The 15,775-nt window shown below is 45.1% G+C and overlaps 1 protein-coding gene across 1 annotated transcript in view; it reads right to left on the bottom strand.

Moving 5' to 3' along the window:
* Positions 1 to 15,194, bottom strand: part of slc6a17 (solute carrier family 6 member 17) — a 40,505-nt gene extending 25,311 nt beyond the window's left edge. Inside the window, exons 1-3 of the mRNA XM_033042255.1 lie at positions 14,909 to 15,194; positions 3,485 to 3,642; positions 668 to 794 (exon numbers count right to left, since the gene is read on the bottom strand). Of these exons, the coding sequence (XP_032898146.1) occupies positions 668 to 794; positions 3,485 to 3,642; positions 14,909 to 15,194 (571 nt within the window). The remainder of the gene's footprint in view (positions 1 to 667; positions 795 to 3,484; positions 3,643 to 14,908) is intronic.
* Between the last annotated feature and the right edge of the window lie 581 nt (positions 15,195 to 15,775).

Genomic DNA, 15,775 nt, shown 5'->3' with positions numbered 1-15,775 from the left:
CACTCCCAACACTCTAGGGGCAATTTACCAAGGGCCAATTAACCTACAAACCCGCACGTGTTTGGAATCTTAGATCACAGGGAGAACGCGCAAACTCCACACAGACAGCAGCAGAGGATGGGATTGAACCCGGGTCACTGGTGTTGTGAGGCTGCGGAACTATTGTGTCACTGTACCCGCCTACCCTGTGATTTGGGGATCACAACTTCTGGCCCTCACCCATCGATTAGCGAAGAAATTGCATACAATAGTGCGGTGAACCGTTTCAAATCATTGCTGTTGAAGAAAGAGTGGGGTGTGGGGAAACATAGAAGAGCATGGACCTCTGTAACATCAAGATTCTGCATTCAACATTGCATTGGCCTTGCATTAAATTAGCATGGAACTCTGACTGAAGTTGATGTCTGCCATTGAACCAACGTTTTAAAATCCCACCCTCATCAACTCCCTACACATCATCATCAGCAGTGATAACACTCAAAAAGGAGAGGCTGAAGGAGACAATAAATGGGAAACATAGTGTAATTTCTGCAGACAAGAAGATGCCAGTTCATATACAACAGTTCAGGCGATGCTAACAGCGACCATACACGAATCTGGTCTTTGACTATGGAAAGACAGGAGTGCTGTCTGCCCCACACCAAACTGAATGAGACTGAGTACTCACTGGTAACGTTGCCATTGGTGATTAGTGGGCATTCGCTCCACGGGAGAGGAGACTGAAAAGATTTGAAGAAGTAGAATATACTCCAGCCGATGATGACGTTGTAGTAGAGGCCGACAAAGAAACAAACCTGGCAGGGGAGAGAAAGCACCAACTGATCAATGAGCAGAGCACGGAGGATTCATGCAGGAGGGAAGAGCTGAATAGTATCATCTCTGCATCACCCAAGTGTGGCACTGACTGACCATCTGCAATCTGTCACATTGCATTTACAGCATCGGCCTGTCTTTGGGAAGAAAGGTCTCCAATCAGAAGAACAAAATGAACCTGTATCACTAACTATAATAACTACACCAACTAACTAACTAACTAGGCTAACTACAGTTTGGTAAGGTCCCCAGCAGTGCAGGTATGAGGGGACGTGGTGATGAGAGGTAACATGGACCATGGCAGGCTTGTATCTAACATTAATATTTACATTAATGACCTGGAGGGACGGTAGAGTGTGAGCTCTTCAACTTTAGTTTAGAGATACAGCGCAGAAACAGGCCCATCCGCTCATCGAGTCCATGCCGACCAGCGATCCCTGCACACTAGCACCATCCTACACACACTAGGGACAATTGCAGTTTTACAAGTTCTTGGGAAGAGCGTACAAATGCCACCTGTAGTCAGGATCGAACCCAGGTCTCTGGTACTGTAAAGGCAGCAACTCTACCGTTGCACCACTGTGCTGCCCCTCACTGACATGAAGGCAGATGGGAGGGCATTTGTAGATGAGGGTATTTGGACTTGTAGCATGGGTTGAATGAGGTGGGCTGAGGGTAGAGTGGGGGAAAATGCCTGAAAACTTGGGTTGGGAAGAGCATTGAGACTGGAATGAGCTGAGAGGCTTTGGGATGAGGGACGGATTGTAGGGAATGGATGGGCAGAATGGTCTTGGGAAATGTGATGAGGGGGAATGTCCTAGTGAGGTGATGGCGGAGGGCAGTGGAGGACTGCGTGACACAAGCAGTGGAGAAAGGGATTCAGGAAGTGAGTCGCGGTATGCTGCAGTGAGAATGTGTTTGAATAGTTGCCACAAAATATCATTCATTATAGCCATGTCACAATAAAACCTCTGTATCACATAGTTGTCCTTTATCATGAAGACAATCAGATAATGTTATTGGTAGTGATGAAGAATAAAGATCCCCCTTTAACAAAGCAGTTATCAACTGAAAAAGTGAAAGTAGTGAATAATCTGATCTTTCTGCCTCTGTACCACACAGTATTACTGAAATAGTACAGTAGACACAAGACATCCTTACATTTATCAGCAAAGACCATTATGAGGATGTTACCAAATATATTTAAACTAGAGTGGATTTCTGATGGAGAGTGGACGGGATACTGAATGATTTTGAGGAGCAGAGAGATTTAATGTACAAGTCCAAGGATTCCTGATGGTGTCAACACTGATAAAGAGGATGAAAAGTCCTCTGGGATTTTCACCCCCATTAGCCGGGTATAGAATCGAAGAACTGGAAGGCTATGGAACAACTATATACAATGTTGGTTAGGTGACAAATGGAGTATTGTGTGCAGTTCTGTTCAGCAGGATTGTGTATGGGATAAAATAGTTTCCCTAGTAGGGAGCGACACAATGGCACAGCGGGAGACCTACAGCGCCAGAAACCCGGGTTTGATTCTGACTATAGGTGTTTTCTGTACGGAGTTTGTATGTTCTTCTTGTGATCGCGTGGGTTTTCTCCAGGTGCTCCGGTTTCCTCCCACACTCTAATGGCATACAGGTTTGTTGGTTAATTGGCTTCGGTAAAAATTGTAAATTGTCCCTAGTGTGTAGGATAGTGTTGGTGTGCGGTGATCGCTGGTCGGCGTAGACTTGGTAGGACGAAGGGCCTGTATCCATGCTATCTCTCAAGTCTAAAGTCAGATGGAATTTGTTTTCCTTGGAGCAGTCTGAGATGGCATCTCATAGAAATGTTTCTCGTTATGATGGGCATGGATAGGGTAATTAGAACCTTTAGCCTTTAGTACCTGTAACATCAGTGTCTAAAACCAACCAAGAGGAGGAGGTTTAGAGGGAATCCGAAGCAACGTTTTTTCATCCAGAAGGTGATAGAATCTGCGATGTTCTGTCCAAGAGGGAGAGGGAGACAGTAAACATCACAGCATGAAGATTGGAGGCATGAAAGACTGGATCAAGTGCTGGAAAATAAGATTAATATTGGTGGGTGATTGTTGGTCCGTACGTACATTGTGGGCCAAATGGCCTGTTTCTCTGCAGTCTGACTCCATGATGTAGGGATGGAGAGTGGGATAAGGGGGAATGAGAGGTAAATTCTGAAACATGTGTAGGAAGGAACTGCAGATGCTGGTTTAAATCAAAGAGAGACACAGAGATAAGGAAGTGTGTGAAAGGTGTAAGGCAATCCCATTTGTCTTGTTTTCACACCTTGCATTTCCTTATCTCTGTATCTCCCTCTCCCCTGACAGAATGAAGAAGGGTCTCGATCCGAAACGTCACCCATTCCTTCTCTCCAGAGATGCTGCCTGTCCCACTGAGTTACTCCAGCATTTTGTGCCTAAATTCTCACTCAGGCAGTTTCAATTTTTTACTTAGAATTGATTGGCTACATCTTCGTTTTTTCCTTTAATAAAATTAGAAGTGGGTGAGCTGTAATCATGTTTGAGACTCCTTACATCCTTTTCATTTCACGCAGGCCATTCCATCTGTTAATGATTTAGGTTTCTTCTCTTGAAAAGTAAAAAACACCATGCAAGTATATTTAGACTAAGCTCTGGTGTGGTACTTACGATACAACTGGCGAAGCCGATGCCTCCCAGCCGAGGACAGATGTAGTTCCATACACCAATGCTTCCTCTCCTTATTCTCTGGCCCACTGCAAGCTCCAGGAAGAACAGCGGGATCCCAATGATGAGGAGCAGGATGAAGTACGGAACTAGATAAGCACCTGGAAGTTAGACAGAGGTTCAGCATAAGAATACATTTCAACAGCAACGGGCAGCACAGTGGCACAGCAGCAGAGTTGTAGCCTTACAGCTCCAGAGACCCAGGTTCGATCCTGACTATGGGTGCTGTCTGTATGGAGTTTGCATGTTTTCTCTGTGACAACGTGGGCTTCCTCTGGGTGCTCCAGTTTCTTCCCACATTCCAAAGACATTTTGGTTTGGAGGTTAATTGGCTTCATTAGAAAATTGTAACATCTGGAGAGATGGAATGTGACGTTTTGGGTCGAGGCCCTTCCATTGGTTGACGTGGACTTGGTGGGCTGAAGGGCATGTTTCCATGCTGTATGTCTAAAGTCTAAAGTCGCACGACATGAAGAATGGTCTCTACCCGAAACATCCCCTGTCCATGTTCTCCAAAGATGCTGCCTGACCCATTAAGTTACTCTAGAACTTTGTGTCTTTTTATTAAACCAGCATCTGCAGTTCCTTGTACCCACATCAAATTGCAACCTATAACCAGAGCGGCACAGTGGTGCAACTGGTAGAACCACTGCCTCAGTGCCAGTCCCCGGTTCGATCCTGACCTCGGCTGCTGTCTGTGTGGAGTTTGCATGTTCTTCTTGTGACCGCGTGGGTTTTCAGGTTTCCTCCCCATCTCAAAGATGTGCGTGTTTGTAGGCTGATTGCAAATGTGTCCCTCGTGTCTAGGGAGTGAAGGCAAAAATTGGATAACATAGAACTGGTGTGAACGGATGATTGGTGGTTTGCATGTTCATGGTAGGCTGAAGGGCCTGTATCCATGCTGCATTTCTACACTAAATTTCACTCTTGGACCCACCCTCATCAACGCTATTTAACATTCACCTCTACCTGATCCATGATCCCATTCCCCGGCCCCTGATCCAATGCCCTCCATCATTCACCACGGGATCTAATTCCAACGCCTTGCGACTGCACCTTTATATTATTCTCCTCACCCTAAAGCACACCAATGGTCTTTGCCTTATCACTTTAGCCCTGCCCCCTCTAACTCACATCTCCCCAAACCATCACCTCCTAACCCATCTTCTTTGTAGAAACAAGGAACTGAAGATGTCGATTTACAAAGAAATGACACAAAAATGTTGGAGTAACTGAGCGGGTCTGGCACCGTCCCTGGAGGTGACGTTTCAGGTTGAGGCTCTTCTTCAGATCTTCTCATTCTTCTTATCCAGGTCCATTTCCCTACTCTCTCAGTAAAAAGTACAAGGAATAACAATGTGATCCAAAGGACTACATCATGAAACTGGGAACATTATTGGAATTCACTGGAAGGTAGTCAGCTCATACAGTCCAGTGCCAATCCACATCACACTTTTATTCTGACCACAGAACAAGTCTTTGAAACTCTGACAAAGAATCATTCATCTAATTTGGTGCCCTAGACACGCTCATGAATTAGCAGTCAAGCTCCACACACTATACAGCTGAGAGCCACTGGTCGTGTCTCTGGGGCTGTTAGCAAATACTGCTGCAAAGCAGAAATCTGAAGCCGAGTTTGAATGCAAAATGACTTTCAGTGACTGTGCTTCAGTGACCATAAGCAGGTACAACACAGTCAAGGCACAGAGGCCTCCAGCGCTGTCTCTGTGGAGTTTGCATGTTCTCCATGGTTTCCGCCAGGTACCCCAGTTTCCCCAACATCACAAAGATGTGCTGGTTGGCCCTAGTGTGTAGGAAAGATGCGGACAAATGCGGTGCAGATTTCGGAGGACGTTGCCAAGACTTGAGGGCCTGAGTTGCAGTGAGAGGTTGGGCAGGCTAAGACCTTGGAACTCACGGGGCTGAGTAGTGTTCTTGAAGAGGTGTAAAAAATCATGAGGGGACTAGATAGGGTGAATGCATAGATTTTTTACCAGGGTGGGGGAATCAAGAACTAGGGGACATCGGGTGGATGTATTAGTTGCCAGAGCAGGTAGTTGAGGCAGGTACTATAACAACATTTAAAATGTGTTTGGACAGGTGTATAGTTAGGATAGTTTTGGAGGAGTATAGGCTAAACATAAGCAGGTGGGATTGGCTTAGATGGGCCATCTTGGTCTACAAGGATGAGTTGGGCAGAAGGGGCTGTTTCCGTGCTCTTTGACTCTGTCCTGGCTTTTGCTGCAGTGCATCTTCTGATGTACTCATTGCAGACACTGCACTGAGGGAGGAAAGAGTGTCCTTCTCAGGTAAAGGCTGGACTGCTCTTCCAATAGACAGCTGTGCCCTGGATACATCCACAGCTCAACAATGACCTGTGCTGATGTCAGCATTGAAGACTCTCACTGTGGGCCTGGATGGTGTGAAATGTGTCGCTGTGCTCCCATCCATCCCACCCGGGCTGCCCATGTGATTTACCTGTCACCTGTCCCACTCGCTCCAGCATACGATGACGAGAGGTCACCTTTACTCACTGGCCGTTTCACAATGTAAATCACCAACTCCTGCTGGTCCTCAATCTCCATCTCAAGGTGAGGCTGACTCATGCGCAGAATCTCCAAACATTTCTACGTTCTATGTTTTATCATCAAAACGTCTGAGGGTAGGTCACTCGCGGGTTAGATGTAACAATCTTACTACCCTGCCTCACGTGACCCCATAGCAGATCCAGCTAAACGTAACACAGAGCATGTTTCCACGCTGTCTGACTGTGACTCGATAAGTTGTAGAAAGTGGGAGACTCAATGCTAATAGGAATGACATTTCCTTCTAGATAGAGTGGTCGTACGGCCCTGAATTAAAGACAAGTGAAGCCTATGAAGAAGTTGATGGGCCGAATGGCCCAATTCTGCTACGAGAAGCTATTAACTTGAATTTAAAACCAGAGCTGGGAGTTTTAAATACAGTTTGTCACAAGATCATGGTTGTTGTTTGCACGGGATTGATTCCAACCAGGATAGATGATGTCAGTTTGGTTGCAGGAAGTTAGATTCAGAACATGCTAGATAGCCACCAGTAGAGGTTGCAACTGCTTGGATGAAAGGAGAGGAGAAGTGGGGGACGATTGCGATAATGTTAATAATTGGAATTTTACAACACAGATTGTGGAACAGAAGCTGGAAACTCATTGGATACATCAGTGGATCTGGTCAGCTTCTAGAGCTACAACCTCTCTAATAAATCTTCCAATCCAATTTTCTAATTTTAAGTATCTTCTGCTAACACTCACCTCCTCACTTGACCCCCTTTCCTTCGGCCCAACCAGTCCCACATTTCACCACATTGTATCTCTCTTGAGATCACTCCTTCCCTCACCAACCATATTCCTACTAGGGCACCACCCTGCCTAAGGTCATCTGTTGCCGGCCCTGATTTGTCCTGGTCTTTTCTCGCCTCCAGTTCTTTCCTGCCTCCCCGACCCACCTACTTTCAGTCTGAAAAATTGTCCTGAATTAAAACGTCTCCTATTTCTCCAGAGATGATGCCTGACCCACTGAGTTACCTCAGCACTTTGTGTCTATCTCTGGGGAGGCTCTATCGCCCCTCAGAGATATGTCAGTGGAATGGATGGAGTCAGTGGGCAGGAAGTGCAGCACGCAGGAAGATGTCCCATGGGAAGCTTCATGAAGACACCGGCTGACAAATACACGCAACAAACACGAGAAGGAGATGGCTAGCTGAGAAACAGATATGCAGAGTATTCTGCCGCAGTGAAATAGGGACATTTCCTCTCTGCCAGTTCCCAGGCGATTGTCACAGCTGTAAATACACTTTCATAATATAACAAATGCTGCGGGCAATTTTGGATCGTTTCCCACATCCTCCTGTGACTCATGATGTACAACTTCATTTATTCAGGGATTCAGTGAACTTGTGCCAGAAACAGGTCTGCCATCTGATCACACCGCAGGTGCTCCTCAGAGCGCAGATTTAGCAACGGCCTGTACGGAGGGTGGTGATCTTCAGTCATCTAAATATAACCCCTGAAATGCTTGCTACCCACAGTGTCTAGTCCCACTATAGCATCACTGTTCAATCGGTGGCTTGTCTTGTGCCACTGTTGTGTCCAGTAAGGTGCGTCCACCCCAGAAGGGAACACACTGTGTCAGACCCATATCCATCACCAGCCAGAGACCTGCAACCCAAAGCACTTTCTCCTGTGTGAGGGAGCGTATCTCCACCCAAACAAAACTATAAGCCAACGTTATACAGTGAAAGTCGTGTTCCCCAATTGTGTACCCAATTATTGAAGTGAATCGGCCTCCACCGCCCTCTGAGGCAGAGAATTCCACAGACTTACAACTCTCTGTGGGAAAAAATGTTTCCTCATCTCCATTATAAATGGCTTACCCTTTATTCTTAAACTGTGGCCCATGGTTCTGGACTCTCCCAACATCGGGAACATGTTTCCTGAACATGTGTCCAAAACCATAATAATTTTATATGTTTCAATAGGATATCCTCTCATCCTTCTAAACGCCAGAGTGTGCAAGCCCAGCCGCTCCATTCTCTCAGTTAATGACAGTCTCGCCATCCCGGGAATTAACCTTGTAAACCTACGCTGCACTTCCTCAATAGCAAGAATGTCCTTCCTCAAATTAGGGGACCAAAACTGCAGGTGTGGTCTCACTAGGGCCCTATACAACTGCAGAAGGACCTATTTGCTCCTATACTCAACTCCTCTTGTTATAAAGGTCAACATGCCATTCGCTTTCTTCACTGCCTGCTGTACCTGCATGCTTACTTTCATAGACCGATGAACAAGGACCCCCAGATCCCGCTGTACTTCCCCCTTTCCCAACTTGACGCCATTTAGATAATAATCTGCCTTCCTGTTTTTGCTACCAAAGTGGATAACCTCACATTTATCAACTGCATCTGACATGCATCTGCCCACTCACCCAACCTGTCCAAGTCATCCTGCATTCTCATAGCATCCTTCTTCTTCTTGCGTATGGCGTGCACAGCCTAAAGTTGTAGGACAACTTGTTCTATTAGATCTTACTTGATTGTGCACGCCAGGTTGGTTGCATTCGTCAAAACAGGGTGGACCATGTGAAGATTCCCACCCCTCATAGCATCCTCCTCACAGTTCACACTGCTACCCAGCTTTGTGTCATCTGCAAATTTGCTAATGTTACTTTGAATCCCTTCATCTAAATCAATGATATATACTGTAAATAGCTGTGGTCCCAGCACCGAGCCTTGCGGTACCCCACTAGTCAATGCTTGCCATTCTGAAGGTTAATCCCTACTTTGTTTCCTGTCTGCCAAACAATTTTCTATCCATGTCAGCACTCTACCCCCAATACCATGTGCCCGAATTTTGCCCACTAATCTCCTATGTGGGATCTTATCAAATGCTTACTGAAAGTCCAGGGACAATACATCCACTGGCTCTCCCTTGTCCATTTTCCTAGTTGCATCGTCAAAAAATTCCAGAAGATTAGTCAAGCATGATTTCCCCTTCGTAAATCCATGCTGACTTGGACCGATCCTGTTACTGCTATCCAAATGTGCAGCTATTTAATCTTTTATAATTGACTCCAGCATCTTCCCCACCACCTATGTCAGGCTAACTGGTCTATAGTTCCCTGTTTTCTCTCTCCCGTCTTTCTTAAAAAGTGGGATAACATTAGCTACCCTCCAATCCATATGAACTGATCCTGAATATATAGAACATTGGAAAATTTATCACCAATGACCTGATGTCCACAACCAACACCACAGCACTGGTCAAGAGAGCCCAGCAGCGACTACACCCTCTCCAAAGACTACGTAAAGCAGGTCTCCCCACTACACATCTACGAACTTTTTATAGGGGGACAATCGAGAGCACATTAACCAACGGCATCACTTCCTGGTTCGGGAGCTGCAAGGCGTACGAACGGCACCAACTTGACAGGATTGTGAAGACCGCCAGCAGGATTATTGGTGCTCCACTCCCTTTCTTGCTGGACATATACAGGAAGAGATGTATCAACAGAGCCATCTCCATCATCAAAGACCCCTACCACCCATCGCATCACATATTCTCCATCCTGCCATCTGGGAAGAGGTACAGGAGCATTAGCTGCAAAACCAGCAGGATGCTCCTCAGCTTCTTCCCGCAGGCTATAAGACTGTTAAACGGACTTTGCCCCCTGCCAAAGTATCGCGCACCAACCACCAAGCTGGACAGAGCTACTGTCGTGCCGCTGCCGATCGGAACGCCTGTTGATGTTTAGTTGAGAGTAGTGTTAAACATGTTCATGATATATGTATTTTTATTTCTATTTATTTTTTACTGCACACTGAATGGACACTGGTTTGAGTAACGTATTTTTGTTTCCTCTGGGTATGTGAGTACTCAGGAAAATAACAATAAAGATATACAATACAATACAATACAATGCATCCAAAATTTCTAGAGCCACTTCCTTAAGTACCCTGGGATGCAGATCATCAGGCCCTGGGGATTCATCAGCCTTCAGTCCCATCAGTCTACTCAGCACAGTATCCTGCCTGTTTAAGAAGGAACTGCAGATGCTGAAAAATCGAAGGTAGACAAAAATGCTGCAGAAACTCAGCGGGTGAGGCAGCATCTATGGAGCGAAGGAAATAGGCAACATTTCGGGTCGAAACCTTTCTTCAATCTGAATTTCTGAGTTTCTCAATTTTTGTCTACCATTTCCTGCCTAATGTGGATTTCCTTCAGTTCCTCCGTCACCCCAGATCCTCTGGCCACTAGATATCAGGAAGATTGTTTGTGTCCTCCTTATTGAAGCCGGATCCAAAGTACCTGCTCAACAAGGCCATTTCCTTGTTCCCCATAATAAATTCATCTTTTTCAGTCTTCAAGGGTCCAACTTTGGTCTTAACTAATTTTTTCCTCTTCACATACCTAAAGGTGCTGGAGTAATTCAATGGGACAGGCAACATCTCTGGAGAGAAGGAATGGGTGAGGTTTCGGGTCGAGACCTTTCTCCAGGCCTGTCAGTACTCTATTCTAATGTTACAAAGTGGACATCCACCAGTATTCGCTGCTATGCATTTCCCTCATGAAAACACACATTTGGTTCAGTATCAAATATTGGGGTAGCACGGTGGCGCAGCAGCAGAGTTGCTGCCTTACAGCGCCAGAGACCCGGGTTCAATCCTGACTATGGGTGCTGTGTGTATGGAGTTTGTATGTTCTCCCTTGGACGGCGTGAGTTTCCTCTGGGTGCACACTCCAAAGGCGTACAGATTTGTAGGTAAATTGCCTTGGATAAAGATTGTAAATTGTTCCTAGGGTGTAGGATAGAGCTAGTGTACAAGGTGCTACATCTTGGCAGGACAAATCAAAATAGGACGTACATGGTAAATGGTAACGAATTGAGGAATGCAGTTGAACAGAGGGATCTAGGAATAACTGTGCATAGTCCCCTGAAGGTGGAATCTCATGTAGATAGGGTAGTAAAGAAAGCTTTTGGTGTGCTGGCCTTTATAAATCAGAGCATTGAGTATAGAAGTTGGGATGTAATGTTAAAATTGTACAAGGCATTGGTGAGGCCAATTCTGGAGTATGGTGTACAATTCTGGTCGCCAAATTATAGGAAAGATGTCAACAAAATAGAGAGAGTACAGAGGAGATTTACTAGAATGTTGCCTGGGTTTCAGCAACTAAGTTACAGAGAAAGGTTAAACAAGTTAGGTCTTAATTCTTTGGAGTGCAGAAGGTTAAGGGGGGACTTGTTAGAGGTCTTTAAAATGATGAGAGGCATAGACTGAGTTGACGTGGATAAGCTTTTTCCATTGAGAGTAGGGAAGTTTCAAACAAGAGGACATGATTTGAGAATTAAGGGACAGACGTTTAGGGGTAACATGAGGGGGAACTTCTTTACTCAGAGAGTGGTGGCTGTGTGGAATGAGCTTCCAGTGGAAGTGGTGGAGGCAGGTTCGATTTTATCATTTAAAAATAAATTGGATAGGTATATGGACGGGAAAGGAATGGAGGGTTATGGTCTGAGTGCAGGTAGATGGGACTAGGGGAGAATAAGTGTTCGGCATGGACTAGAAGGGCCAAGATGGCCTGTTTCCGTGCTGTAATTGTTATATGGTTATATGGTTATAAGGTGATCACTGGTTGGCATGGAAGGGCCTGTTTCCACGCTGCATCTCTAAACTAAAATTCTGGTGACCTGACAAAGTCTTCTCATTGGTGACCTCACCCAGTCCTCCTCTGCTGTCCTCATGATGACCTCACCTGGTGACCTCACCATGACCTCATCTGCTGACCTCTCCTAGTCCTCCTCTGGTGACATCACCCAACCTGGATCACTGTCTTGGCTCAGAAGCAGAAATAGCAGCCACGGGATGGGAAATGAAAGTGGGCCAGATGGAAGAGATTAACTTGGCCTCTCAGTAGCTGCTGGCATACAATGGAATTTAGAGAGATAAATCTGAACCAATTTATACTGACAATACAAATGAGTCACTGAAATAGAAAGTTAGACAAGCATGAAGCGGGCTATTGTCTAAACTAATAGCTGTTCATTAGCTCTGGGACACATTGGAGCTGAGAGCATGGCGCTACAACATAACATTTAATGTAAAAACTGGGTTAGATCCTGACTACGGGTGCTGTCTGTACGGAGTTTGCACGTTCTTCCCGTGATCACAAGGGTTTTCACCAGGAGCTCCATTTTCCTCACACACTCCAAAGACGTGCAGGTTTGTAGGTTTATTGGCTTTGGTAAAAATTGTAAATTGGCGCTAGTATGTTGGGTAGTGTCAGCACAGACTTAGTGTTCTGGCTGTATTTCTAAGTAAACTAAACGAAACTAAACCTGGATGGGAAGTTGGATGAAAGAAGTGAAGATCTAGTGGAACAATTGGTGGCTGACGATATGATGCGGAGTTTGGAAGAGCCAAATTCATTATTTCTGGCTTCATGTTCAGATAAGTAAAACAGTAGTTGCATTTCCCACTTTGTCCGCTGCCCTCTGCAGTCCTTTAATAATTGTTACTTGGGTTGCTGAGAAAACAGTCTACAATTAGTCAGGAAAGCAGCAACTGAGTTTTGTAAATAGACACTGAACTGTTAATGGCAATGAGCTCGCTCAATATCTTTATTTCTTTGGATTGTTTCGTGGCTCACAGCTCTTGGACGACTAATAATGGAAGGATATTGCAATTAGGGTGAGTAAAGATTTACTCAAAAGAGATTGGGAGTGAGGAATTAAGGTTATGATGAATGTGTGAGAATTGTGGATGATTAAAACTGGGCAGAGAACTAGCAAGAAATTGAATGGAAATCGGTTCTAATGTGAGGAAGCATTTCCAACCGGCTAACAAAAGTACATATTGAAGATGTGCAAAGAAGTGAGACTCCCCCCCCCCCCCATCGTGTGTGTGTCGTTGTTAAGAATACATTAATTCCAGTAGCTGCTGAAGCAAAGAGTTCAATATTAGTTAACAGGGGAATGGATAAAAAGAGAAAGATCTCAGCAAAGACGTAATGTAGAAAGTGTCAGCGGCAGATGGGATTAGAAATGAATGCATGACATTCAGTCTTCCTCAATGCTGCAATTAAATCATTCAGCTTGATAATACACAGCAGTATTAGAAGAAATCAGCAGAAATTGTCAACAGTGATTTTGATGATTTTGTGCACAGATTGTAGGCAGGAAATTTGCAGAAGATTGGAGAACATTCTGATCTTTAACAGTGAAGAAATCTCAGTTACAGGTCGCTATCTGCTCTAAAGCACATGATGAGGTACTGACCTACTTTAAGGAGAGAGATGCCAGCTGTACCAAACAGGAGGAGCAGCAATGTGGTGAACAAATCTAGAGATAATCATCTCTTATTTAAAACCTCCTCTCCGTTCCACCAGAACTATAACACTTCCCCTCCCATGACCTATGAACCACACAGTCATTTCCCTTCCACTGTCTTTCTTTTTCACAAGGTCAGCACAGAGGATAAAGTAATTCAGCCATTTTACTCAACTACCCTCCATATTAAACCACAGAGCTCCATTACCACAATGTGCTCCAACATTCACCTCACCGCCTCTCCCTCCCCTCATCTGGTCCCAAATATTTATTTTGATCCTTTCAACTGAAGAAGGCTCCTGACCCAAAATGTCGCCTATCAATGTCGCCAAGAAATGCTGCCTGACCCGCTGAGTACTCCAGCACTCTGGGTCTTTTTTGTATTAAACCAGCAGTTCCTCGTTTCTCCATCCTCTAGACTTTATTTTACAGGTCTTCGGTTTTGCACTATTATGGTCTGGCTACCTAGTATTACTGATTATTAGCATTGTATTATTGACTATTTTATATTTATTTATGTGCTATTGTGTTAATAGTCCCGTAAAGTTTCAGCAAGTCATTGTCCTGTTACTGGTCCACTGGACTCTGGACCACAGAAGCAGGAAGACAATAACCTTTTAGTTTCTCCTCGACGCAACACGATCAGAGAAAATGGGAGTTAACTAGGAATTAATTTCAGTAATTTCTGGCACAGACCTGGTTCTTACCAACTAATCCCATCATTAAATCGCAGGCCATTAACTTGATCTGCATAAATTAGTCTTTGGCAAGTACAAGTGAGAAACTTTACGAATCTAACAAAAGTCCACATGACATTCAAATCAGCTATGCGACATCGGCAGATGGGTCAAATAAGGAATATTGTAGAACAGCTGGCTTGACCCATCGCAAAAACAACATTTCCCCAATTGCACTCCATCTGCATTATGGGTGTTCCTTGCTGCACTTTGACCTGACAAAGTGGTGGAGGAATCCAATCTCCATTCCTCAATCTCTCCTCCATCCTTCCAGATTCAGGGACAGTTTCTTCCCAGCTGTTACCAGGCAACTGAACCATCCTATCACCAGCCAGAGACCAGAGCTGCTATCTACCTCATTGGAGACCTTCGAACGAACCATATCTAATCGGACTTTACTGAACTTTATCTTGCATTAAACATTATTCCCTTTTTCGTGTACCGGTACACTGTGGATGGCTCAATTTTAATCATGTTTTGTCTTTCTGCTGACTGGTTAGCACATAACAAAAGCGTTGCATTGAACCTCGGTATACGTGACAATAAGCTAAACTAAACACCTGCCTCACTCACTCCTTGACTTCCCTCATTGCCTTCTCACTCCTCCCTTGGTCTCATCCCATGGTCTCTTCTCACCTCTCTCTCCATCTGCCCAACACCCAGAGACCTCTTGAGTGCCTGTGCCTCCTCTCCAGCTCACTGACACTCACGGAGAAATACACTGTGTAAAACCGTGCACGGGTGATGGAAGTCCGTCGGCTGGTCCTTACCTCCACCATTTTTCTGACACAGGTAGGGGAAACGCCAGACATTCCCCAGACCCACCGAGTAGCCGATCTGAGCCAGGATGTACTGCAGTTTGTTGTTCCAGGCCGGCCTGTCGTCGATCTCCGCGGGGTTCTCCATGTCCTTGTTCTTGGCGGGCGGGGCAGCGCCCATGTTGAGCACGCTGCGCTTGTAGTCCATGGGTTCCTCCCCAGCCAGCAGGTCGGCCACAGACTCCGTGATGGGCTCATTGCTGTGCTCCCGTTGGGTCACTTTACTGTTCTTCGGCATCGGTCACAGCTGTTCAGCAGACTTCACAAACACTGGGGACTGGGATGTTTCACTCCCCTCAAGCTTGTACAGGCAGCACCAATCTACCACCGGACAATCCTAAGAGGAAAAATAATTTCTGGTTAGGCAGATTTCTCCAGGGACAATGGGCCTTTAAAGCCAAGATAACACTCGATATATTTAAGAAGTTGATACATGAAAAAACTGCAAGATTGTGGCGTATTTTTGTGTAGGGGCTTAGACAGAATCTACTCAATCACCACACACTTTTACTTAGGTATGACAATGCTTATGTAGAGTAGGATTTCATTCTATTGTATCTGAAACAAAGTATTTCACTACATCACGGTTCACGAGACAATAAAATAACTACTAACTACTATTACAATATTAAACTGAACCGCACACTGACCCTGGACAATTCCAGAGCTTTCAAACAACCTTCACAGAAAGTACCACTCACAGACAGAGTCCCTGAGATCACACCCTGTTCACGGGAGGCTGAGGATTGTAATGGTTTATTAAAATGACGAGGAGCATAGATAGGCTAAAATTGGAGAAATACTTTTTTCAGTTGATGA

This window comes from Amblyraja radiata, chromosome 24 (genome assembly GCF_010909765.2).
Source record: "Amblyraja radiata isolate CabotCenter1 chromosome 24, sAmbRad1.1.pri, whole genome shotgun sequence".
Classification (NCBI taxonomy): Eukaryota; Metazoa; Chordata; class Chondrichthyes; order Rajiformes; family Rajidae; genus Amblyraja; species Amblyraja radiata.
The sequence above is the reverse complement of the archived record's forward strand: the minus strand, read 5'-3'. Positions and strand labels throughout refer to the sequence as shown.